At 38.4% G+C, this 24,931-nt stretch overlaps 1 protein-coding gene across 2 annotated transcripts in view; it reads right to left on the bottom strand.

The window, feature by feature from the left end:
- Positions 1 to 24,579, bottom strand: part of shot (dystonin-like protein short stop) — an 888,743-nt gene extending 864,164 nt beyond the window's left edge. For both annotated transcript variants that reach the window (XM_083113147.1, XM_083113158.1), the window contains exon 1: positions 23,824 to 24,579. In XM_083113147.1, the coding sequence (XP_082969273.1) occupies positions 23,824 to 23,920 (97 nt within the window). In that variant the 5' untranslated portion in view covers positions 23,921 to 24,579. The remainder of the gene's footprint in view (positions 1 to 23,823) is intronic.
- Between the last annotated feature and the right edge of the window lie 352 nt (positions 24,580 to 24,931).

Raw genomic sequence — 24,931 nt, 5'->3', positions numbered from 1 at the left:
TACACATACCAATAGAAATAATGGCGCCAGAGAGGAAGAATTGCGGTCTTAGCCCAAATATGGACTTTTGTACGGAATTTAGTCGAGACCCCTTATTTTTCTCAGATGTCACTGCCACAGAGGTACTACCACAGAGCTTTCTTTGCATTTATCTCGAAGAAATGTGGAAGAAAATTCTCTACAATCCAAGCAAGAAGTGGAAACAAAAGAGCGATTATATTCCACAGTTTCCTGGTGTGAAAGGAATACATTAACAGCCAAAAGGGAAGACTGACACGGTCACGATTGCAAAACCACTCCAAGAGACACGACATCGTTAACGCCATATTTGAGTCAGTGTAAAGTAAGTGTGTTTGCATTCCACATTAGTCACGTGATATAGTCACGTAAAATTAAATACTTTTCGATTGAAGCCTGATATTTGAGAAAAAGAATTAAAGAAGAACAGAATTTTTGTCATTTAACATTATCTGATGTAGCAAGTACAGACAATCATTAATTACCCTAAAGTTATCTGCGCAGAAATAACAATATTCACATTTGATTCTCCTACCACAAGATGGCGCCTTATGGATATTTCATAAAATTATCAGATTAGACTTCAGAGAACATCTTAGGAAGGGATAACTTCAGCCATTTATGATCAAGAATGAAAAACAACTTGAGCACAGATGGTTGCGGTTCAACATGTATTTACAACAGAATGAATTAAATGTAACTCTACGTTGCCTAAGATCTTCAAGTACAATTTTCATTACAATAAATATAATTGTGTGTCCAATTTCATTTGCATTTATAATTTAGAGGCTTTATTTTTCCTATCGGTTGTTGCTATTTCTTAGTTGGGCTATTGTTGCATTACTGTCTCGTTCCAGTTTGAAATAGTCCCTGCTGCATTGGTGGAATTATAAATAAATATATCTCCTTGTTCGGAAACTGGAATTCTTTGCTATTATGGAACAAGAAATGTAGCCTTCTAAACAGTCGTCATCTTAAAGATAAATGTAAAGTTTGTTACTTTTTTAAGGTAATAATCAAATTCAAGTACTTAGGGGTAATACTAACAAATTAAAATGATATTGAAGAGGAAATAAAAAGCAGACTTAATTCAGGAAATGCGTATTACATTTCTATTCATAAAGTTTTACCTTCTGGTATAATATCTAAGAAATTAAAAGTTAAAATAGACAAAACAGTAATTTTGCCTGTATTATTATATGGATGTGAAACTTTGTCCCTTACATTAAAAGAGGAACATAAATGAAGAGTATTTGAAAATAAAATCCTTAGAAAAATATTTAGACCTAAAAGGGACGAGAAGACAGGCGAGTGGATAAGGTTACATGATGTAGAATTGTACGTACAATTTGTGCTCCTGTCCAGATATTATTACAATAATTAAATCAAGAAGGCTTAGGTGGGCAGGTCATGAGGTACGAATGGTTTAGGAAAGAAGGATTCATGTTGGGAAACCTGATGGTAAGAGACCTGTACGAAGGCCAATACGAAGATGGAGGGATAATGTTGAAATGTACGTACATAAAGGAAATCGGTAAGGATGGAAAAGATTGGATTGGTCTTGCCCAGGATAGGGACAGACGGAAGGCTTCTGATGCTGCAGCCATAAACCTCCGGGTTTAAGAAGGCTAGAGAGTGAGTTAGTTTGTCACTTCTTTATGTCGAAATATGCACTGTATGCCCTTTATGATCTCTTCTCTTCGTATTTCTTCTTGTCGCCTTGGTCTCGTCATCAAAGGTGCAAATGTCAAAGAAAGGTATTGTGTTTTTTCTGGCTATATTACGTCACTTTGTGTACCACTTTAGGTATATCGCGACAAAGAGAAATTCTGACTATGGGAAGTGGTCAACAGCCACATAAACACCATTACATACACACCATTTGATCCAGCCCTCAATATTTAATGTGTATTCAAAGCCTAGACACACATATTGAAACGCATGTGCCGCACATGACCTGTCATCGACCTGGTTTCAGGTCTTGATGAGTCACCCAGTCTCCTATCGATCCCGTATCCTGGAAACCAGACCACACGCACAACCGGCCCGCAAGGCATGATTGCATACATTACAGCTTGAAAGTTTGTAACGGAAACTGCTGGACACGATAACGTCGGCATTGAAAGGCAAAATGGCGACAAAAGGTACGTGATTTGAAAGGAAATGAGCCGATTTGCTGCCTCTTAACACTTTGCTTTAATTCCAATTAGAAATAGTGATAAATTCAATTAGAAATAGTGATAAATTAACTGTGTAAGGATACATAAATTAGCTGATCGTGTTGAGGAGGGGAGGGTAACGCAAATAATTTCAAATGTTCTACTTGCAGTAGCCCTGAGTTAACTGACGAATAGGATGAATGATGAATTAATGAAATACTAGACGAAGAACAGCCACAGGGTAACGTTCGTATGTAATATTTCGCTTCACAGCACTAATATGAACCACTACATAAAGGATTACTGATTGAGTTGGTGTTTTTAAGTCAACTTTATGCACAGTAGGACTAATCGGGACTGGGCCTGCAGTTCAAAGTGAGATCCGAACCACTATGTGCCTCCACCGGGAATCGAACCCGGAACCCCTTGACTAAAAATTAACGATGCCAGCTCTGCGCCATCGGGGAGCCCCACTGCATGAAGGGTATGCCACAACAATAATGGAAAACTTTAAATCACTGATTACGAATCACGAATATATAGTGTTCCAAGAGTCCCAACCATGATTTTAATGTATCATGCACGTTCCATAATATGAAGCTACACGAAGTATCTCCTCTCGTTCAGAGTTAGAAGTTGACGACAGATTTACAATATATCCCGTTAAAATTTAGCAGTCCGCCGGTTAATTTACAAAATACGGGACATAACAATTTTTTTAAAAAAAATCGAATCGAGGGTATTGACAAGTAGGCATGTACAGCAGATACAGACAGCGGAAATGAAACATTTAAGAAGAGTGGTTGGAAAAACAAGAAGAGATAGAATTAGGAATCAAACGATCAGGATAACGCTAAATTCAAAACCAGTGGAAGAAACTGTTATTGAGGCACAACTGAGATGGTTTGGCCATGTTAATAGAATGAAGGATGGAAGAATACCAAAGGAAATATGGGAAGCAAGATCAAGAAGAAAAGCAAAAAAGGCCCCAAACAAACCACGGCAAACATGGAACAAGAACATTGAGCAGATCCTGAACAGAATAGGCATTAAATGGGATGCAGCAAGGAAGATAGCAATGGATCGTAACCAATGGAGAGCTTTCTGCAAAACCTCGACACCTTTGGGGAGAAGAGGATCCGAGTAAGTACGTAATTTAACTATGTAATATCCGCGGACCACCACGATGGAATGATTACTCAGGGTGGCCACTATAGGACCATACGAAAATTCAAGTATAATTCCCGGTTTTCAAGGTGAACTTTCCAAAAATTCAAGGGTATACAAGTAGATGTTTTGTCTACATCAACGAATCTCACCATTAACACACATGCACACACAAATATATTAACAATAAAAAGGGTCTGTGTGGTTCCAATGTATCAAAAAATTCTAAATCAATTCAATTAACGGTACATATATTTACAATATTTAAAGAAACTAAACGTTAAAATATATAAAACAGTAATTTTGCCTGTATTATTATATGGATGCGAAACTTGGTCCCTTACATTGAAAGAGGAACATAAATTGAGAGTGTTTGAAAATAAGATCCTTAGGAAAATATTTGGACCTAAAAGGGATGAGGAGACAGGTGAGTGGAGAAGGTTACATAATTTAGTACGGCATAATTTGTATTCATGTCCAGATATTATTAGAATAAATAAATCAAGAAAACTTAGGTGGGCAGGCCATGTGGCACGAATGGGAGAGGAAAGAGGAGTTTACAGGATTCTTGTTGGGAAACCTGATGGTAAGAGACCTGTAGGAAGGCCAAGACGAAGATGGAGGGATAGCGTTGAGATGGACCTAAAGGAAATCGGTAGGGATGGAAAAGAGCATATAGATCTTGATCGGGATAGGGACAGATGGAAGGCCTGTGTTTCTGCAGCCATGAACCTTCGGGTTTAAGAAGGCTAGAGAGTTAGTTAGGTACGGAGTTTATATTTGCAATTCCACATATACAGACTCGAAATAAATCTTCAAACACAAGTGACGGATGTTACGGCATATAACGAAAATATGTTAATTGTATAAGAACTTCAAACTCAAATTTGTCTATTCAACTTTAGAATATCTTATCCTGCAATAATCTTTCGTCTGTCAGATAGGCTGTTCTGCAAAATTAAACGGATTGAGAGAATTCTGTTATATTTTCCCCGCATCTTTGTTTTTCCTTCTTCGATAAAAATAGAACATACACTGTGAAAAACTTGCCTCAGAGCATTTATAAACACGTATAAATTCAATGGGACTTGGATTAATAAAAGTTGCAATTTCTCAAGTCTACGGCGAAAAATTCACGCAGAATTCCCTGACCCAAAAATTCACGCAGAATTCCAGGAATTCCCGGTAAGTAGCCAGCCACCCTGTTACTGCCGCACGCTACGACACCAAGAGACCCCGGTTCGAATCCATTCATCTCTCTTCAACAGTTTCATAATATCGTATTAATCTACAAGATTATATTTTATTTAAACCATCTCTGGATGCTTCATGTTTGATTGATTGATTGATTTAGTTGATTTTACTTCGCGTTTTGTGCCTCTTGGCTAATTTGCGAAGATGGGGATGAGTGATGAAATGGATGAAAATGGACATTCACAGACAACCATACCCGACCGGGATTCGAACCCGGGACCCTTGGCGTCGCAGCGCGATGTGCTAACCACTCGGCCACAGGGTCGGGCGGATGCTTCATGTTGACCAGGGCATTCACTTGTTTACTCCAGTTGTCTCAACCTCTGTGGTATGTGAATAATCAGGGTTCCTACACAAAATCATGATTTTTTTCCCCAGGACATTTCAAGGATTTTCTACAATTGCTCCAGGACAAGTGTACAAAGTAACCATGCCAAAATACACATCATTACATATTTTCTTTTATTAAAAAAAAAGTTTATGTTTTCTTAATGCACGCTCCCAACTCCCCTAGACCTGCTCCTTTCCACACCTTTCATTTCTTAGTATAATGAAGGTTATTTAATTTTTACAATAATACAGAAAAAATACAAAGGTATAAAAAATAAACACAAGTATATATAAGTTTAGGAAAAAGTACCATCTTGTATTACACATAAACAAGAATAATATCTTTACAAAACTTGGAATATTTAGGATAGCAACCCCCCCTTTTTTTTACCATTATTATTATCATCATATTTTCAACCTCTGAGCGATACAAAATAATACAAAAAACGCGGGGCATTATACTTCAATCACAAAATTAAAACTTAGCACAAAACTATGACTACAGTACACATTAAAGTGATATAAGTAAATAAACCACTGTCATCACACTGACCTGTTTTAAATGAAAACTTATTTTAATTCATACAAATAAAACGGGGCAAAGGAATTTCCAGGACAACCTCCAAAATTACAGGTACAGCTTGGAAAAATGTGAAATTTCATAACATTTCCAGGCCTGGAAGGAATATTTTAAAATTCCAGGTTTTCCAGGACGCGTAGGAACCCTGATAATGCACAGTGTTGTGCTATGCAAACTTCCTGATGTATTCAGGATATAGGAAGTTCCATTAGGTTTATGGAGTCAGCTGTTTGCAATAGAGGTAGCAAAAATCACGATTAGGCATGGAGGAAGGTCTCCATGGCCTGGGTGATACAGAGGAGAGGCAGACTGAGAATAGACTGACTTTGGTTTTGGATTGAGGTGAGAAAGGAGTTGAGGGAAAGTGAGGCGAGTCCTGGTCAACGAGCAACGAAGCCTTGAGAGGTCTTAGTTTTATTTTATTAGAAGTTACTTTGAATTAATCATCACTCTTCAGATAGACAGGTAAATATCCTAATCCAGCCATGATTCAGGTTCGAAGGTTCATAAAACCCAATGAGTGGCCATTGTCTTTTCTAGTTGTTAAGCTATGTTGTTTTTGTTGTGCCTATCGCACTGCCAAGCATTTGACATGTCATGTCAATGACGAGTGCTCTCGTCATTAAGGATGAATAAGTTACATCACCCATTGGTTTATTGTTGGAGTGACTGGTTTTGATCTCCATCATTCTTCAGAATGATACGATACCAGCACTCATCTTCGTGATTAGCCAAGAAGTGGCAGAAAAGCGAAGTACAATAAACCACAAATAAAAAGAAACTTATATAATGGCCGTTAATAATGGCAGCGGTCTTGGACAGTTCTTTATGCATTTAACTTCTTACGGTGTTGCTGTTCAGTTCTGAACCGTGCAGCCATTCTATGTTCATCCGCACCACCTATCCATATGTTCATTCAATTTCCATCGATAATGAAAAACAAGACTGAACAACCAAACCGCAACGGACGAAAATAACCTCTTGAAACAAATTCCAGCGCTGCTTGTGTTGGAGGTTGATGGAGCGAGGAGCAAATCCTTGTGGCATGATTCCCCGAGCGCATGGAAAGTAGTTTCCGTGTTAAATTGCCCGTGCTGAGTTATGGGTACGTCGAAAGACTTCGGTTAACAACCGGAATACGAATACCGTGCAAAAATATTTCGCGCATTCCCTCGTTGGCAGCTCAGCTGCGTTGGGCTACATCATAGTCACGACGTTACGTACGAACGAAGGGAGAATACAGTTGAACCTGGAGTTATACGTATGTCAAGGTGGAGAAAATAATACGTATAACTGAGAATTACTTAAAATTACATTTAGATTCAACATAATATAATTATTAAAACATTGTACTAATTGTACTTATTTTGAGGAATAAGATATACGTAATACAGGTTATTTCTGTCATAAAGTGGCAAATTAACGAATCTAAAATTCTGATTACATTTGCCACTTTATTAGTGAACACTTTTGACACTGAAATGCTACAGTAGATACTATGGTTTTATAGTTTTACTACTCAATTTGAAATAAATATATAAAATAGCATTAGCATCTACTTCCTGTGTCAATTTTATCTTCTGGTCAAGCGTGTAACTTTTCCTCTTGCTGTTCTACATGACCGACCACCTATCACTTCTGTGACATTATGTTGTAGCTTGATTACGTACAAATCAACTGTATTTTATGAAAATTAGTACGTATAAACACCGAATTACATATACAGGGTGTATACGTCACTGACGTAACATTCAGAAGTGTTCTTGAGACACACTTATTTTAATTTTTCACTGCACATGCATAACTCTATTCCATATCAACACTACACATATGGTAATAATAATAGCCACTAAAATTTAGCTGTCTGTTATTTTGATTCCCGCAGCAGAATATGAAAAAAGTATTGTTACTGACGCAACACAAAAAGAACATGGTTTTTACAGTCCCATGCATATTACAAAAATTCTGAGAGATATAAAGATATAAAAACAATCTTAATACAAATTATTTCTGCCATATACAGGGTGGTCCAAAAGTATGTTACCACTTATATGGGAGGTTGAGTTATTGATATTTATTGATGTTACCACTTATTTGGGAGATTGAGTTATTGATATTATGTTTATATTTTGTGTTATTTGCTGTCATGCCAGTGTATCAATCAATTATTGTGGTGCGTAGGAAGTTTGAGAACAGTGGCGCCCAGGTTGTTCACTGATTGAATGATGGAGCCGAGCCAAAACATAAAAAAACATGAAACAATGTATTTCACAAATCAAACAATGTCCAACATAATGACAACAACAAAAACAATAATTGAACCTCACATATGTGGTAACATATTCTTGGACCACCCTGTATATGTTTAATTTGGGCTCATAATCTTTTGTATATCTCTCTGGAAAACATGGGCAATAGTATCCAGTACTTTAACAATACAATTTAACATTTTTAGGAGCATTCTACAACATTGCCATGCAAAAACGTTACTTTTGGTTTTGTCTGACAACCATTCTTAAAACTGTTTATTTTTTGTATTAATTGGTAGAATATAGTAAGTTTTGACTTCGTTTATGCACTTTGCACTCTACTATTCGAGTTTGCTTGAGTTTTTAACCACTTTTTTAATCTAATTTAGGTACAGAAGGGTAAAGTAGGGGTCCCAACCACCATGTGCCCTTCTCCGGGACCTCTCTTGGATTACAAGGTGACGTCATCATTTGGGAGGCCTACTCTATATTTCTACTTTTGGAGTTTCCTCCGCTTATTATGCTTGAATAATACAGGGTGTCCACAAAGTCCTGCTACCATTACAATGAAACATAGCTCCTAAACTATATGAGATAAAGACATGCGGTTTTTTGCAACGTGTTCTCTCAAAGTTGTAATAAGCAGTGGTATTTTATTATTATTATTATTATTTGTTTTATTTTTGCAGATTATGTTGTGAGGGACCTTTTGGATAGACATTTCCTGGCAACCGCGCTCCCCTGATATCACCCCCTTGGATTTTTTTCCTTTGGGGGTACGTCAAGGATCGTGTCTACGAAACCCCTGTTCCAGATATTGTCACACTTCGTACATGGATTGCAGAAGTTCTCGAACAGGTTGATGCTGCTATGCTGCAGCGTGTATGGATGGAGATCGAATATCGTCTCGACGTCCAGAGGGCAACTAACGGGGGCGTATGTGGTGTGGAAGTGTTGTAATTGTACATAAAACTTTGCGAGTTGTAGAACACGTTGCAAAAAACTGCATGTATTTATCTCATATAGTTTAGGAGTTAGGTTTCATTGTAACGGTAGCAGGACTTTGTGGACACTCTGTATTACGAAACGTAGGTACGTACACCACACATATATACAAAGTGTCCGGAAAATATTGTAGCTTGTTCAAAACATTTATCCTCAGCCCTATGATATACGAGCATGCTCTTTACAAGATAATCTCTCTAAGTTTTGTTAACATACATTGCGAGCTTACAATTTATATTCAATCTATTCGGGGTATGCAGTAAACAAATACTCTGAAACTCTTACTATACCGGTATCAATAATTATGATTAATTGATTTGCTCTATTTTACTTCGCTTTTGTGCAACTTTTGGCTAATTTACGAAGATGGAGATGAGTGATGATATGATGAATGAACACTCGTAAACATCCATGGCCAAGCCAGGATTCGAACCCGGGACCCGTGGCGTCGTAGTACGATGTGCTAACCACTCCGCAAATAAGTAACTGAACTGGAAAGTTAAAGACATATAGGTATATGCCATATTAAGTATTTTCCAGAAAATTCGCTTTCATTTTTCAAGACTAGTGTCCTATTTCCCATGGAATTGCCCTATAAATGCATTACGTACAAATAAGATTCAATTAACACGCTTTTAAATTATATTTTGTCGGGACCTAGAGTAATTTACGTATAAAACAAAATTACGGAGAACTGAGTTACGTATAAAGCAGCCTCAACTGTATTTCGAAAGCCTACAGGCTGAATGTTCCTGTGTTCATAAAAAGTGCGTAGTTTCAGCAGCGGCTTCTTTAACCGAACCTAACCTAACCTAACCTACTTTTTTGGGAACAAGAAATAATCACAGTGGGATAACTATGGGAATTAGGGAGGATGATTCAACACACTATTTATGGACTAGAAATACCAGGACAACTACTGTTCACTGGCATTATCGTGGAGCAGGAACCAACTGCCCTGTTCTGGATACAAATAACAGAATTAGTAGATTCTCATTCAGAATACTACGATAGTAATGCGCATCGCCCCGTAATCAAGGGGTTCCAGGTTCGATATCCGGTGGAGGCACATAGTGGTTCAGATCCTATTTAAACTGTAGGTCCAGTCCCAATCAGCCTTACTGTGCATAAGTGGACTCAAAACAGCAATTCAATCAATCAATCAGTAATGCGCACCGCAAGTTCCTGAAGTGTTGCCAGGTTGTAGATTATGGTCCACACTACACCATGAACGCGGATGAAATCCACACGTGGGTAAAATAATATGAAGTCCCATTACTTAATTATCGGACTGTGTAATTTGAGACGAGCAGAGACAAAGACCTAACGCACGAGACGAAAGACTGCCAAGCCTTGTCTCGATACCATCGCTAATCGAGTCGATAAAATATCGATATGGAAATAGATTGTAGGTTACAAGGAAGACCGCGATTCGATATATCGCACGGAAACGTGCTGTTGTGCATCAAGGACAATCTTCTCTGTCCAAAGATAGAGCCTAACGTAAGTAAACCACATTCCTCGAGGCACAAACATCTTTTCGCAACATCACTCAGCGCCTCTGTTTAGCTAACATTGACATTTTTACACGTGATGCAATCAACAGAAGCAGTCGCGTGCCGCTTGGGAGATGGGAAGGCTCAAGTGTAGGACGGTTATCCTTTCCCCGCGCTGCGCAACACCTAAAAGGATCAAGGGTGACCCTCCGCATGCCTTTGACCTTTTGCTATCGCACAGAGGCAAGGTCGCCTGCTGCACAGGCCGATATGCAAGCGCCAGTCCTGCCTCATCACCTCACTACAGCCATGGTTGCCAGTCAACACTATAGTTATTATATTATCTAGGGGCCGGGACTTTATAACATTTTTTATTTGGCATCAGATCGAATAACCACTCCCCTTTGACCCTGTATATATGTATGTGTGTGTGTGTGTGTGTGTGTATATATATATATATATATATATATAATACTAAAAGTAACCTCCCCTTTTCGGAAATCCTGGCCACGCCAATGTTGTCATTATCATTGAAATTATCGAAGTTTAACCAGCTATATGATAAAGGGAAACAGACGGATGATCCATCAAGGCCTCAACAAAAGGATTTGCTTCAAATGCCGATGTCCAGGCCAGGATTCGAACCCTGGTATACTCGCAGATGTAAGCAAAGGGTGTTCATAAAGTCCCGGTACCATTACAAAATAACATAGCTCTGAAACTACATGGAATAGAACAATGCTGTTGATTGCAAAATGAGCTACAACTCTCCTCGTTTACAGGCTATACCATACACCTCAATGTGCACCCCTCTAGTTCCTCTCAACGCGGTAATCCACTTCTGCTCATACACGCCCCAGCATATCACCAGTAACAGTTAGGATACTCTCCGTTATTCTTCGAAGAGTAGCAACATCTGGAACAGGAGTGGGGTAAAGACATTCTTTGACATACCCCCAATAGAAGAAATCCAAGGGTGTGATATCAGGAGAGCGCGGTGGCCAGGGAATAGGTCCATCACGGCCGATCCACCTGCCAGGGAAATGCCTATCCAGAAGACCTCGAACATCCTTGGACCAATGAGGGGATGCCCCATCTTGTTGAAAAATTATGGTTGGCTGGAATTCCTCCCACTAAGGAAGAAGGTACTGTTCAAGCATGTCGTAGTAAACGTTTTTTTGTAATGGTACCGGGACTTTATGAACACCCTGTACTTCTGAATATGGAAGCAAATCTTTTTGCAAAGTCACTACAAAATTAACGATATCTTTGCCAGATTGAATTAAGAAAGTCGATGGCGTACGAAAAAAAAAACTGTAGTTGGCCATCCTGGATTTAAAAGACCGTTACATCTAATATCCACAATTCTTATGCCAAATACACACTGTACTTCAATTGATTTCTATTTTCAGCCAAGGGAAAGAAAAATCTAAGAGATACTGCTCAAACTTGAAACTGATAACAACTTGTAGCGTGTAAAGGTAGTCCAGTTTCTGTTTATCAGTGTTTATCTCCAGCAAAGGTCGCTGATCTCTTAGCCATGAGTCTATCACAGCAAAACAGTGTGACACTACGCAGGGGCACCACGCAGCGATAGCAACACAAGACGACTCATTCACGTAGGTCTGTAACGCGTGGTATCTCTAACTTGCAAGTACAAAGCTCAAAAAAAATGTTTGGTTCGTCGTGGTTTTTGTCCGATTTGCCCATCTAGTCATAAGGTGGACCAATGTGCTTCGTTAGGACACACATCATATTCGACCATTTTCTACAGAATATTTTAACCATTATTTCGGTCATATTCAGCACATTTTCACTTTATATAAAACTTTATTTTACAATTAGAAGTTTCAGAAATGGAATAATTTTGCACCTCTTTGTCAGTCCAAATAGAAAGAAACCATTCTACGTACAAAGCTTTGTCGTCTGACAATACACTTCATTTACATTTTAAAATTTGCATAAAGTAGTCATTGTAGTACTGCAAGTCGGGTTCATAAGTTGAAATGACATGAGACATGTAAAAATATCCAACATATAGTACTGATATTTGGAATAAAAAATAGTCCTACATACTTTCCAATCTCATATTTTTTACTTGATTCTCCTGTTTTCAATCTTATATAAATAGTTCACACCATGAAGGAAAAACAATTTATTAATTACAAATGTATATTGTTGTCAGGAATCATCATGTTTTAGGACACATTTTATGGAAGTTTTAGGTTCATTTTTTTTATTATGCCTATCTTGGTGATTTTTACATCATAAAAATCCTAGCCCAAAAAAGTAAGTGGTGTATCCGTAATTTCAGTCATTTTTATAACAATTTCTCTTGAAGACTTGTATGCACATTGTATGATTTTTGTGTATGCATGTTGATATTTTGGGAAATCCACACTAACTGAACACACCGATGTTACAAGTAGATTCTTGAGATGCAAACGTAAGTACTCTGACATTCCAATGACTCGGTGGTATTACGGCGAACAGAAAATAGTAGAATTATCATTTTGATGGGCTCATTTGAATTAAGCTCATAAAAAAATGTGTTTAACTGGAAGAAGGCTATGTCTCAGAGCAGCACGTACATACTGAATTGGTATATAAAAGCAGGTGCATCCTGTGCTTCAAGGTTGCAAGAGAGGAAGTTCCTTCCACGAAGATATTCTATGGACACGCTCTCCCGTTGGTCACCCCTGCCTTCATCCAACAGTGGACTCCCCTCATTCAATAATTCGAAAATCGAAATCGGGGACGAGACGTAGGTTGACGACCTGTGAGAGAAAATTTCATCTCAACGAAAAGTGTAGGAGGCCGTCGCAATCTTGATCCGAACTCGATATTTTGATTTACATATGATTTACTAAAACGTCGGAAATACGCCAGTTTACATTTGAGTGCATTCACAACGGCCTAGCAAAGAAACATGGAATCCTGTGAGTGGTAACTCGATAAGTTTCAGGGATAACACTGACACGTAATGATACACATGTTCGGGATCGCCTCTCAAAGAGTAACATTTTTGTTATTTTACACAATGAATTTAAAACAGCCAATGTGAAAACAAAAATGACACGTTTCTATCAGCGCTCAGCACCACCTAGTGGTTACCTAAAATATTTTGAACCTCGAACTGGTAACACTGCTTTCAAAATGGCCGACAAAAATTAGTGGCGCGATAATATATAATTTTACATATTCTTCCCAATCATCAAAGTCAATTCATAAGTTTCCTATGAAATTTATCAAATTAAATTTCCTGTTCAGTACAAATTAAGTACAGGGAGGTTATTTCAGTCGTTCACCGCCAGCGTGTCGGCCGTTCGGCGGACTCTTCATGCAACAGGTCCCGGCAAATTGCATTACAGGAAGTCCGTAACAGAAACCGCTTGTTTTCTAACGTTTCCTCTTTTCACAATTACAGTTACAATTACAACTGAAATAAGCACGTAACTTGTCGCAAGGATGCTGGAAAAGGTATCCTCCCAAATACAAATATTTCTGGCACCTTATTTCTGACATCTAATCTTAGATTAGACATCGCTACTTTATCCTCAGTTGTCGCGACAGCTTATCGGGGAGTTGTCAGCCGCGAGAGGGCGCTTCATACTGCACGTGCCGGCAGTGATGCCAACCGTAGGGACATGTCTTACGCATAGGGACTTTTCACTAAATTTCGCCCGCGTAGGAACAGATTTTGCCAAATGAGGGAAAACGTAGGTACTTTTTTCAATCTTGGTAAATGACATTTTATGAATTACTTTATCTGGATACTTTAGAAAGGGGGAGAAAAAAGAACTAACTAACAAATCTCCATCAGAATTTTGGAACATGTTATCGGTTACCAAAAACTTTCAAGGCAAGTTCCTTTTTGAAAACATTTCCACTCTCGCGAAAATAGTGCTAACATTGCCACATTCTAACGCGGAAACGGAAAGAATATTTTCACGCGGAAACGGAAAGAATATTTTCAATGTTAAGTGATACAAAAACAAAAAAGGGAAATAAAATGGGACCACAATTGTTCAAGACTGCAGGAAATACAGCATCACCAACCAACATCTATCTCTGCACAGCAGCGGCATGTATGACTTCAAATAACATAATCAACTGTAAACGACTCAACGTTATTCATTAGGGGTGTGCGGGATGCTTTACTTTAAAAAGTCGTTAATTCTCGACCTTTTCTGCCTTGTAAGTTTCTGGAACTTATCGAAAATTGTAAGTTTTTATTCTAGAAATGCAAAAACAATCACTTAAAGTGAAAATGACTTGTAAAATTCGAGATTTCCAGTGCTTCGGGAAATTTCGAACATTTCCCGTCCCGAAAATTTTCCGACTTGGTCGGGAAATTGCAAATTTTTCAGTCCCGAATGTCGGGATTTAAAAAAATTACCGTCCCGATCCCGTCCCGACCCAAAAAATTCTGTCCCGCACACCACTATTATTCATTAAGGCAAGAATTTACAATACCGGACCCTTCTGTAATTTATATGCTACGTCTTATACTCACGAAATAATTATTCGTGATGATTTATCTCAAATTAACATGTTGGGGTGAGAGGGAAAAATGTTCATTAACGTGTAGAAGTTGTAAAATAAGCTTTTCAATTCTCGCAATGATTCTCCGTATACAAGTATGGTAGCCATATTTGTTGATATGAACAAATTACAATTAGTTACGCTGTCTACAGCGTTGCCACCCTGTTGATTTCATACTTGGATAGCATGGATTGTGTAAGAATAGCGGAAGAGAACAGTAAAAAAGTTGTTAATGTTGTACAGATTGTTAGGTGGAGTGTGCAGGAGGATGGCTGTGGGCTAATTAATAAACTTATGGATTTCAGTATATTGCCCAAAGAACGTGCTTACATGTGACAGCGACAATCACGATGTAGAAGAACTGATTTGATTACAGGTAAATTTGGCAACATTACATCAATCATAAAATTGCAGGATACGAAAATGGCGTCTTCGATTATGAAGAACGTTTGCCGTTAAAGTGCTACGAAAATAATATTTTTTATCGGTTCGTAATCACAATTACCGCAAAACCATTCAGGAATAGCCCCATTGAGCATTCTCGGTAAGGTTAGGTTAAGTTAGGTTAGGCAAGGCAAACATAGTTAAAATTTGGGCTCGAAAAAACATGCACGGGTAGCCCAACAAACCATTGACGGATAGCCCCACGAACCATTCAGGTACGGTTAGGTTAAGTTAGGATAGGCAAATGTAAATTCGCGCCTTCATTAATTGTGGAAGCACCGAGCAGAAAGATTTGGTAAGTAAATGTGTATATTTTATCTTCTGTTTTGCATGCTCATGAGGTGATGATTTTTTTAGTCGCCTTACTTGGCGTAGGGACATTTCGTCAGTTGTAGGGACATTTTGACTACGTCTGTAGGGACATTGCCGAAAAATGGTTAGCAACACTGTCGGCTACCAGACGTCAGTGTACGTTCATGTTCACTTCTGTTTGCGTTTATCAGTACGCGTGTTGCGTATACTGTGTTATTGTAATGTGCTACTCATGGCCAGTGCTTTATTGTGTGTTAATTGTTATTCATTCATTACTTATGTCGTTAAACAAATATAGTCTTGAACAGAGAGTTTTTATGTACGATAATTACGTGAAAACGAATTCTTGCAGAAAAGTGGTCAGGGAATTACGATAGACAGGATCTCTTGAACCTAAGAAACGTGTTGTATTGCTGTTGAAGGAGGTCATTTTCAACATCTCTTATAACACAGGAGGTTAGAGATCATCATTATTATTACTTTTAAATATCATTTTACGCTTTCGGTTTGCTTTATGCGCCGGGATGCTGTCTTCCCTTTCTGACAACTGAGGATTAAGTAGCGATGTCTAATCTAAGATTTTCTGTCAGAAATAAGGTGCCAGAAATATTTGTATTTGGGAGGACACCTTTTCCAGCATCCTTGCGACAAGGTACGTGCTTATTTCAATTGTAATTGTAACTGTAATTGTGAAAAGTGGAAACATTACAAAACAAGCGGTTTCTGTTACGGACTTCCTGAACGCAATTTGCCGGGACCTGTTGCATGAAGAGTCCGCCGAACGGCCGACACGCTGGCGGTGAACGACTGAAATAACCTCCCTGTATTATTAACAATATTGTCTATAGTCGTGAAAGGGGTGAAATAATTATAAAACTTCTCCTTCAAAATAAATGTGAGCAATCAGACCATATCTTTAGAATGTCACCACGCTACGTGAATCCTAACTTACTACTTTTAGCACGACTAATTAATACTGATTTAACGTTCCATTGTGAGATCCCATAAAGGTTAAAAATTGCACGGTCGTTGTTAATTGCACACGACTGCATGCACCTGCGGCTCGAATAATATGCGAAGTTACATCATCGTTCATTTTGCGTTACTGGACATTCGTACGTTACGGAACACCGGCCATGGGGAACAACAAAAGAAAAAAATCTAACATTGTCGAGAAATAAAACTGGCCATATCTGTTCCAAACCCTTACCGCGGATAAAAATCACCCGAACACACATATTTTACAGAAGATATTCGAAAGCACTTTCCTGATTGCTTTTATAAATGTTCGTCTGTACTTCCCCTTGCAAATTTTGAAGATGTGAACGTGCATAAACCTCTTCCAAAGTGTTGAATAACCTAGAAGCTGAAGGACAAGGGGAAAGTAATATGAAGGAAAGAACAATCACTACTAGGGTGACCAGATATTTGTTGACCAACAAGAGTATAGTCTATAGGTTGAAGGTGCGCATCCATTTTGCTCTTTCACGGGGTCCGCAAAAATCCCGCGCGACTTCTTGACATAATTATCCTGGAAATTATGCAAAATTAAAACTTCCTTTTTATTTTTACACTAATTTTGCACAAGAAACTATATTTTGTGACTACATAATATCTATTTTAAGATTCTGATGCAAATCTTGAATATTCTAAAGCAAATGTCTTGGTATGTTGCTGCCAGAAGCCTATATTTCAGGCTAGCTAGGCAATCTGGGAAGCGTGAAGCCTAGAAAGTAAAATACTGAAGAGACATCTCTTAGAAACTGTGTGAATTAAGCTGATTTCAAAAAGACGATAATGGCGATTCTGAAGTTGGCAACCTGAATTCTTAGGAGTTGGCAACCTGAATTCTTAGGAGTTGGCAACCTGAATTCTTAGGAGTTGGCAACCTGCATTCTTAGGAGTTGGCAACCTGCATTCTTAGGAGTTGGCAACCTGAATTTTTATAAGTTTGCAACCTGACTACCGTTGGGATGGCAACGTGGCTTCCTTGAAGATGTCAAGAATGAGCCTATTAGTCTTCTCCCTTCCTCCATAGCCTAGGACCAGGTGTTAGACTCAGCATACGCCACTGGTTGATGCATATAATTGGAGGAGAAAATTTACACACCAATATTGATCAATATCTTGAACAAACTTTAATTATTGCAATTTTCAAGTATCGGTAAAAGTATCGGCATCGGTTCAAAGTGGTATCGGCTCAGCCCTAATCATTATCATTAAATTCCAATGAATTTGAAATATGTTTTGCTTGTTGATGGAATATGAAAATGACTCTTGAAATTGTTCATAGGAAATTCTTGAGTCAAGGAGTAAATACTTCAGTTTGTTGACACCTTGACGTTTTCCGTTCTGTGGATTTTAAGGCATTTTTACGCTTAAAATAATGAATGAAATTAAATAGCAAGGAAAAGAGTATATTTGGGGATTTTTACAAATTGAAAAGAGTATAGAGTATATGAACCTCTAAAAGAGTATAATACTCTTAAAAAGAGTATGTCTGGTCACCCTAATCACTACATCTTTTGTAATTAAAAAAGTCAAGCAAATAGTATGTTGTTCGTAAGTTTGTTCGCGTAACTCAAATTAACCATGCACGGGAATGTGTACCAGATAATTTATCATGGGATACGAGCAGTGAAACTTTGTAATCATCTCAAAACAACATTCGGGAACAAGTTTGTAAGTAAAATTTCCAACCTACCTTTACATGTCATTCTTTCCTTGATCACACATTACATACGCAAATAAATACAGTGAACATGAGCAACGAAACTAAAACAAGCTCAATGCATATGCACCGAAGATTGCAGCTTGTGTTTCAGTGTTGGCAAGTCAAAGTAAAATCATGCTTTAAAAAATGAAGGCAGAAAAGGTACTTCTGCGGAGTTATATGCACATCGGTTCAGCAACTATCCATGCAAGTTTGATTCAGTATTGAGTCACGAATGTAGTACTTGAAGTGGGTGAGGGGGAATTCCTCCCCCCTTTCTGGATGCTAGTTTTTTTACTCTACAATTTATATAATATCCCGATGCTTTGAAAGTAGTTACAGAGAATTTTTGAAATACCACACTGTCATTGTCAATATTATCCTCACAGTAGAAACATGAGACTTGAAAAAGCAACGAATGACGGACGTTGAAATTTTAATTTTAAATGCAACTTCTTGAAACCTGTTTTGTTGGCATAGATCTGCGAAATGTTAACATGGAAGAACAATGGCTAGTAATGTTTGAAGAACTCCATGAAAACCTGTTACAGTTGTAGCAAGAATTCAAGAAGGGATAGTTTTGGCTTCAAGGAACTGCTTATAAAGACCTGTATCCAATTAAGGGAGGGGGCAACAGAAAAACCCTTATTTTACGAGACGTTGCAAACCTTTCTTTTTGCTTACTTCATGGGTACTGGAGCTAACAAAACTATATATTCATGTCAGGGTTCGAACCCGGGACCTCTCGCCTTTTCTCCTCCTCGTTTTACAAATATCTGTATCATTCTCTTCAAAGTCTCGAAGGAAATTCTTGGATCAAGTCTCCCTTGTCTCAAAACAACGTTTATGAAACTGTCTTTTCAAAAACTCACTGAAAAAACTAAAAACGTAAGGTTTTCCACATATAATATATCTACATACATAGTAATATGTATGAATAAATCTAGCAGACACCAGTTCCGATACGAAATTTTCATATAATTTACATACTGATTTAAAAAAGTCTCGAACAAGGTGAAACTCTTTGACAGTAATTTAATCCCCCATAGTCTACTCTGGCGCAAAACAAACTACCTTTCTTTCTGCACGAGGAAATCTCGCTTTAATTTAGTTACCCTGTGTCCACTTCCCCCTGTAGTCAACATTCACCAAACAGATGTCGCCAAACGCTAACAGTATTCGCAGAGTTGCCAACTATGTATTAGCAATGACTCCACATTGTTAATATCGATGTAATTACTTTTTAAAAAACGCTTAGTCATACATAAAATACTTTGTAAAACAAACATAGTTACATTACATACGTGGTATGTGAACAACATGCTGATGTCCGCCAAAGACATTTTAAATGCTGAATATTTTTTTATGAAATTACTTGTCATGGTTGAACAACTGAGCAGAAAGGAAATAATTTATCGCCAAACACGGACCTTATTCATGCATTCTCTACGCGTGCATATTGTTGTACCTCCTAATCCTTTCACGAGGCCTATATGTTTGTCATCTTATCCCTAAATTAACCTTTCTCGGACATGAGCCTATATTGAAAATTCTGGATAAATACAGGATAAAGATTTGATTTGTGTTATTTAGAGTTAATTTTCTGCCACTTTTGATTAATCGCGACGATGAGGAGGAGTGATGAATCGACCAGCCATGTGCAGGCCGGGATTTGAACTCTGCGTCGTAGCGTTGTGCTAAACACTCCGACACTGTGGTAGGAATAACTACCGGATGATCTTGTATTATAATTATTCTTATTTTGTTTCTTTGCCTCTTTAGGCTAATCGCGACGACGAGGATCAACTGTTATATGAAACTGGTGAAGAGGCGCACACAGGAGATATCCATGACCTGGCAGAGGGGCCACTCAACGTGCCCAATGACCCGAGGCTGTGTAAAGCATCGACACGTAAACGGTCGCATGGTAATCAAGGAATCCCAGATCTCCGGTGAAGACATTGCACGGTGGTTCGGATCCCCATTTAAACTGCACCTCCCATTTAAGATTAAAATGAGCTTACAACAAACCCTGACAAACCTTTTCAACTGGCCGAAAACGTCCCAACTGACCCTAAAGCACAATGAACCATCTACCAGGTATAATAATGCAGAACTAAGCATCACGTGCCATAAAACGAGTCTTGATCCCCCTTACGTGTGCACATTGCACAAAGTATCACGTGACTTGCTGACGTCTTATTCCATGAGTAATTGTAATCGTACTTCGTTACTTTGCTTAGCCTTCATAAATTCAGAACTACAGTATTTATATGCCAAGACGAAACAACTTTGCTGCGTTTTAAACTTGTGCATGTAAAATTACACCGAAAACAGATGTGCTACTTGTGTAAACAGTAAAGTGTCCCAAAAGTAATACGTTATCGTTACTGTCATAAATAAGGCCACTTAACTGTGCCCTTATTTATGACAATAACGGTAACGTATTACTTTTGGGACGCTTGCCCAACTCGGTCCGCAAACTGCTGTCAAAATGTTAAAAATTCCCTATGCACAGGTATATATCACTGCAGTTGGCAGCAATGAGTCCACGCCATTTACGCACACGATCAATACAAGATCGTAGCACGTGCTTTTTCCTTCCCCCTTCTAGGGGCGTCGCAAGCTTCGTGGCACCACACCCTCCACCCCTTTGAAAAGGATAATGGATCCACCCTAGTTCCTGCTTTCGTCACGATAAAAAAATCTGTCTTTCTTGCGATTTCGTGGCGTTCCAGACCAAAAAAGAAACGAATGTATGATTCACAGGAGAACAAGTTATAATTCCTCCTGCAACCCACGTGACCTGCACATGCCGTACAATATTGCTCCCCATCTTCCTAGTTGACGATATTGATTCGCCAGTGTGGCAACGAATTTGTTCTGAGCAACTGTACATGGTGACATCAGCAAAGGTAGCGTGTGCCGTACACGTATTCATAAGCGTACACCTTTTTCTATTCATATTTTCACAGATCACAATTCAAATGTTATTCATTTACGTTACTTCATAGTTTCCGTACGCGAAGTTTCCAATCTGTACCATTCATTTAAAACGTGACAACTTATTGTGCTCCGTACAAAAGTAAAACCAATGTCCGTTGACCTGCTTGTCAGTATAAACTAGCATATTTTTGCAAACTTACGTACATTTTTAGAGCAGCTGTTATTAACGTTTCATTAAATACATGTTGTTGTTGATTGTTTGACATGGTTTATTTTACTTCGCTTTTCTGCCACTTTTGGCTAATCGCGAATATGAGGATAATGCTAATGAAAGGACCGCCTATACGCCTTCGTGGCGTGGTGCTAAGCACAGGGGAGAACTTTACATTTTTTAGTGTCGTATTATTTTACAATCTCTAATATTAATTTTTTTTAAAAAAATTGTTAAAAAATAGTCACGCTTTTACTTCCGACAGGCGTTGAACATTTAAATCTATGTACTTAATAACTGAACCTTCATATGTATAGAAGCACGTCACATTTCTTCAAACCAGTTCACTTTTGTGATTAACTCCTAGGGTACAAAGAAATGTTTATGTTATATATCAATACAATAGCGCCGATGTTGCGGGGCTCAAAATATGATAATCCTACCTACGTTTCTGAGACTACTATATTGGAAAAACAATTCAGTTACATAAAATAATCCTAAAACTAAAGTACAGTTCTTCGGAAAACTAATAGATTAACTATTACTATATATATATATCAACTTCCTGTTACGCAACTGGCTTTATAATCTTACCCACATGGTCCAGAAAAATATAGTCATGAGGAAAAAGCCGTAGTTATGCAATCATTAAAAAACGACCTGAAAGTCCTATTATTATTATATGCAAATATAAATCTGAAACTCGTCAATAAATAAAGCCAAATAATTCACTGCAAGATTCAACAATCTCATTCATCGTCGATTATGATTTCAACGAAAATATTTGGATTTATACAGTTTCAAATCTCTTTATCGCACTATGAAAGTGTGTGCTTTGGTTATGTGAATCATGGCTGTGTTACTAACGTCGATTTGTCATGAGCTTAACCTTCCGTAAAAGTCTGAAGAGGTGATTTGGTTGATGTGGGTTTGAAAAGTGTAAATCAAATACACTAAATTCGCATTGTACGTTACAAAATTGTAACGTACAATTCTCACCCTTCTCTAACTGAAATTGCATTGCAAAATCTTATTTTTGTTATTACTGTAATCAAAAAGAAAGTGATCTCATTTCAGGACACGCTCATTATTCACCAGACTTCAACCAACAATCAGTTACATAACAATGATGTCAAGAATTATTTTTTAGAAGGGGGGAGGGGACAAAAATTCCAACTCTAACACGTTGTCACGTCACAGTGGATGTGTGACGAAGTTCACTGTTATAGCATGGCAAGCTTATTGTGTGAATTACCAGCATCCACGAAGGCATCACCAAGGTCGTTCCTCGATTAAAAAACTGCACGTTAGCAAATGTGGTTTCCGGTACTACATTTCAGCTAGTCCCAAGCAACATAACTTGCCTAATGAATCCTACATTATTTTTCAAGAATGCATTTGATTATGCACACTGCACTGCAAGAATTCTGATGCTTTCGGCGCTCAAATTGTACAAGAACAATAAATTCATTTGGTGTCGCAACGTGGCGAATATACGTACGTGCATAACTGCAAGTATTATACAGATATCATCCATCTTATACATATTATTTTACGTCTCGTTGCTACGGCGAAAATGAACAATCAAATAGAAAAACATTTATGCATTTCCGATATTCGAACCCAGGATAAAACTTGTAGCCGCATGTACGTCATCAAGGTCAATTCCGTTGTACTACATAGACGGTTATTCTATCAACCTTATCTTCTTATTTAATATAATATTTGTGCAATGTGTAAACAAAAGATGAATAATATTATACTGTATTAAAAACAAATCCGAAATGTTGCAACGAAACAAATGCGACTTAATACTGGAACGTATTCATTTGGTGCTATTGTAGACGTCTTGTCTTACTGTAATCTCATTTTGAGTTTCAAAAAGGTCCAACTTATTTATCCTTATAAATATGAACTTAACCCCATGTGGGAAATTTGAATCAAAATTTTGTAATACGAAATAATTTCAATTGATTGTGTTCATCGTTTTGAACATTTGTATTAAGATAAAAGTTCAGTAGAGAAAATACCTTCTCTTTAGTAAACAGCAGTAGAATATGCGCATTCCACAAAACGACTTGGGCTATTTGCCAAGGTGATGCAACAATAGCGCCTGCAGGTCTTGACGCATCAAGACCTGGGATCGATCCCCAGCCAGGGCTACCACAGGCAACAGTATATTTCTAGAGTGGTATGTCAAGACGCAAGCTAGTGCACAAAAATACGTCACAGTGACCTACACTGCAGCTACAAATATAAACGGCAATGTCAAAGTCACCTTTGCCACACGTTAAAGGTTAAAGCGAAACATATACATTTTCAAAACCATGCAACAATAAGAACGAAAAGAATAGTAACAATATCTACAACAATGGTTGCAAGAATATAACTTACCTGCAATTCTGAGAACCGCTCTATCGGCAGGATCCAATTGTAAAATAGACAAAGGCTTGTCCCTGGCCCACTCCTGTAAGCTCGATTCGTATTCCATTGCTCTGGGATGATTCCAAAATTTGGCCGGATATCATAGTAGCTTTGCATACACACGTTTCCGTCTACCTGCTTTGGCACTAGACATAGTTCCCCTACTTCCAAGCGGCTCGAAAACTTACACAGCACTTTTTTCACTTACTTGCACAGGAGACAAAGCACTTACGGTTGAATGGGGGACGTTGCTAGAAATCACCTGACCGACGACAACATACATCACAGCTGGGAAGGACCTGTTACTATTATTGACAATGCGATGCTAAGAACACTTTTGCATGCAAAATATTTAACACTTTGTTTCATTGACTAGATGAACGCTACTGGAAATTTCAGTTCGGTTTCCATTTTTCCATCTTCACTGAAACCAATACCGGAAAAAGTATATCTTGCTGAAGAGGTAGCGCACACGTTTACTCACACCCCCTAGTCGCACGAGACTGGCATACGGAATCTCACAAAGCAGCACCGGCGCTGTAGGAAGTGACTAATGGCTGCCGAAACTTAGGCCGGCTGGCTGTGCCCTGAATCGAGTCACGCCCCCGTCAATGTCACAGGATGTGTACCGTACTGTTGTCCTGCGATGTGCGTAAAATATTTTTGTACCCTGGACTTCCCACGCACAAGGCTCATACTCCTGCACAACGCACGTTCACACAAATACGAAACGCAACCGGCTCGAAGCACAGTGCTGTCGTGGGGGCGCAACGCAGCAGCAGAAAGGGCATGACGTAGTGGCAGTTATGTGGAAGGGGGAGATTTTGTAACGCTCCGGCGTTGCCAGGAGTCGAGAAGTTAACTGAATTTGAAGTGTTCGATTGACAATGTTGCAAAAACTTGTGCATGGAGGCGGGCAATAGTGTGTTTGTGAATTTTCGTGTGAAGTCAGCTACATACCCTCACACATTTGTCTCTCCCCCAAATAAACCTCTTCAAGAGGATAACTTGTGTTAACGTACACTGACCTTAATTAGTACTCCTGGAATTCGTTTCTTTATACAGGATATTTGCAAAA

This window comes from Lepisma saccharinum, chromosome 27, assembly GCF_977018435.1.
Source record: "Lepisma saccharinum chromosome 27, izLepSacc3.1, whole genome shotgun sequence".
In the NCBI taxonomy this organism is placed as follows: domain Eukaryota; kingdom Metazoa; phylum Arthropoda; class Insecta; order Zygentoma; family Lepismatidae; genus Lepisma; species Lepisma saccharinum.
Note: the sequence above shows the minus strand (reverse complement) of the source record. Positions and strands in the feature narration are given on the sequence as shown.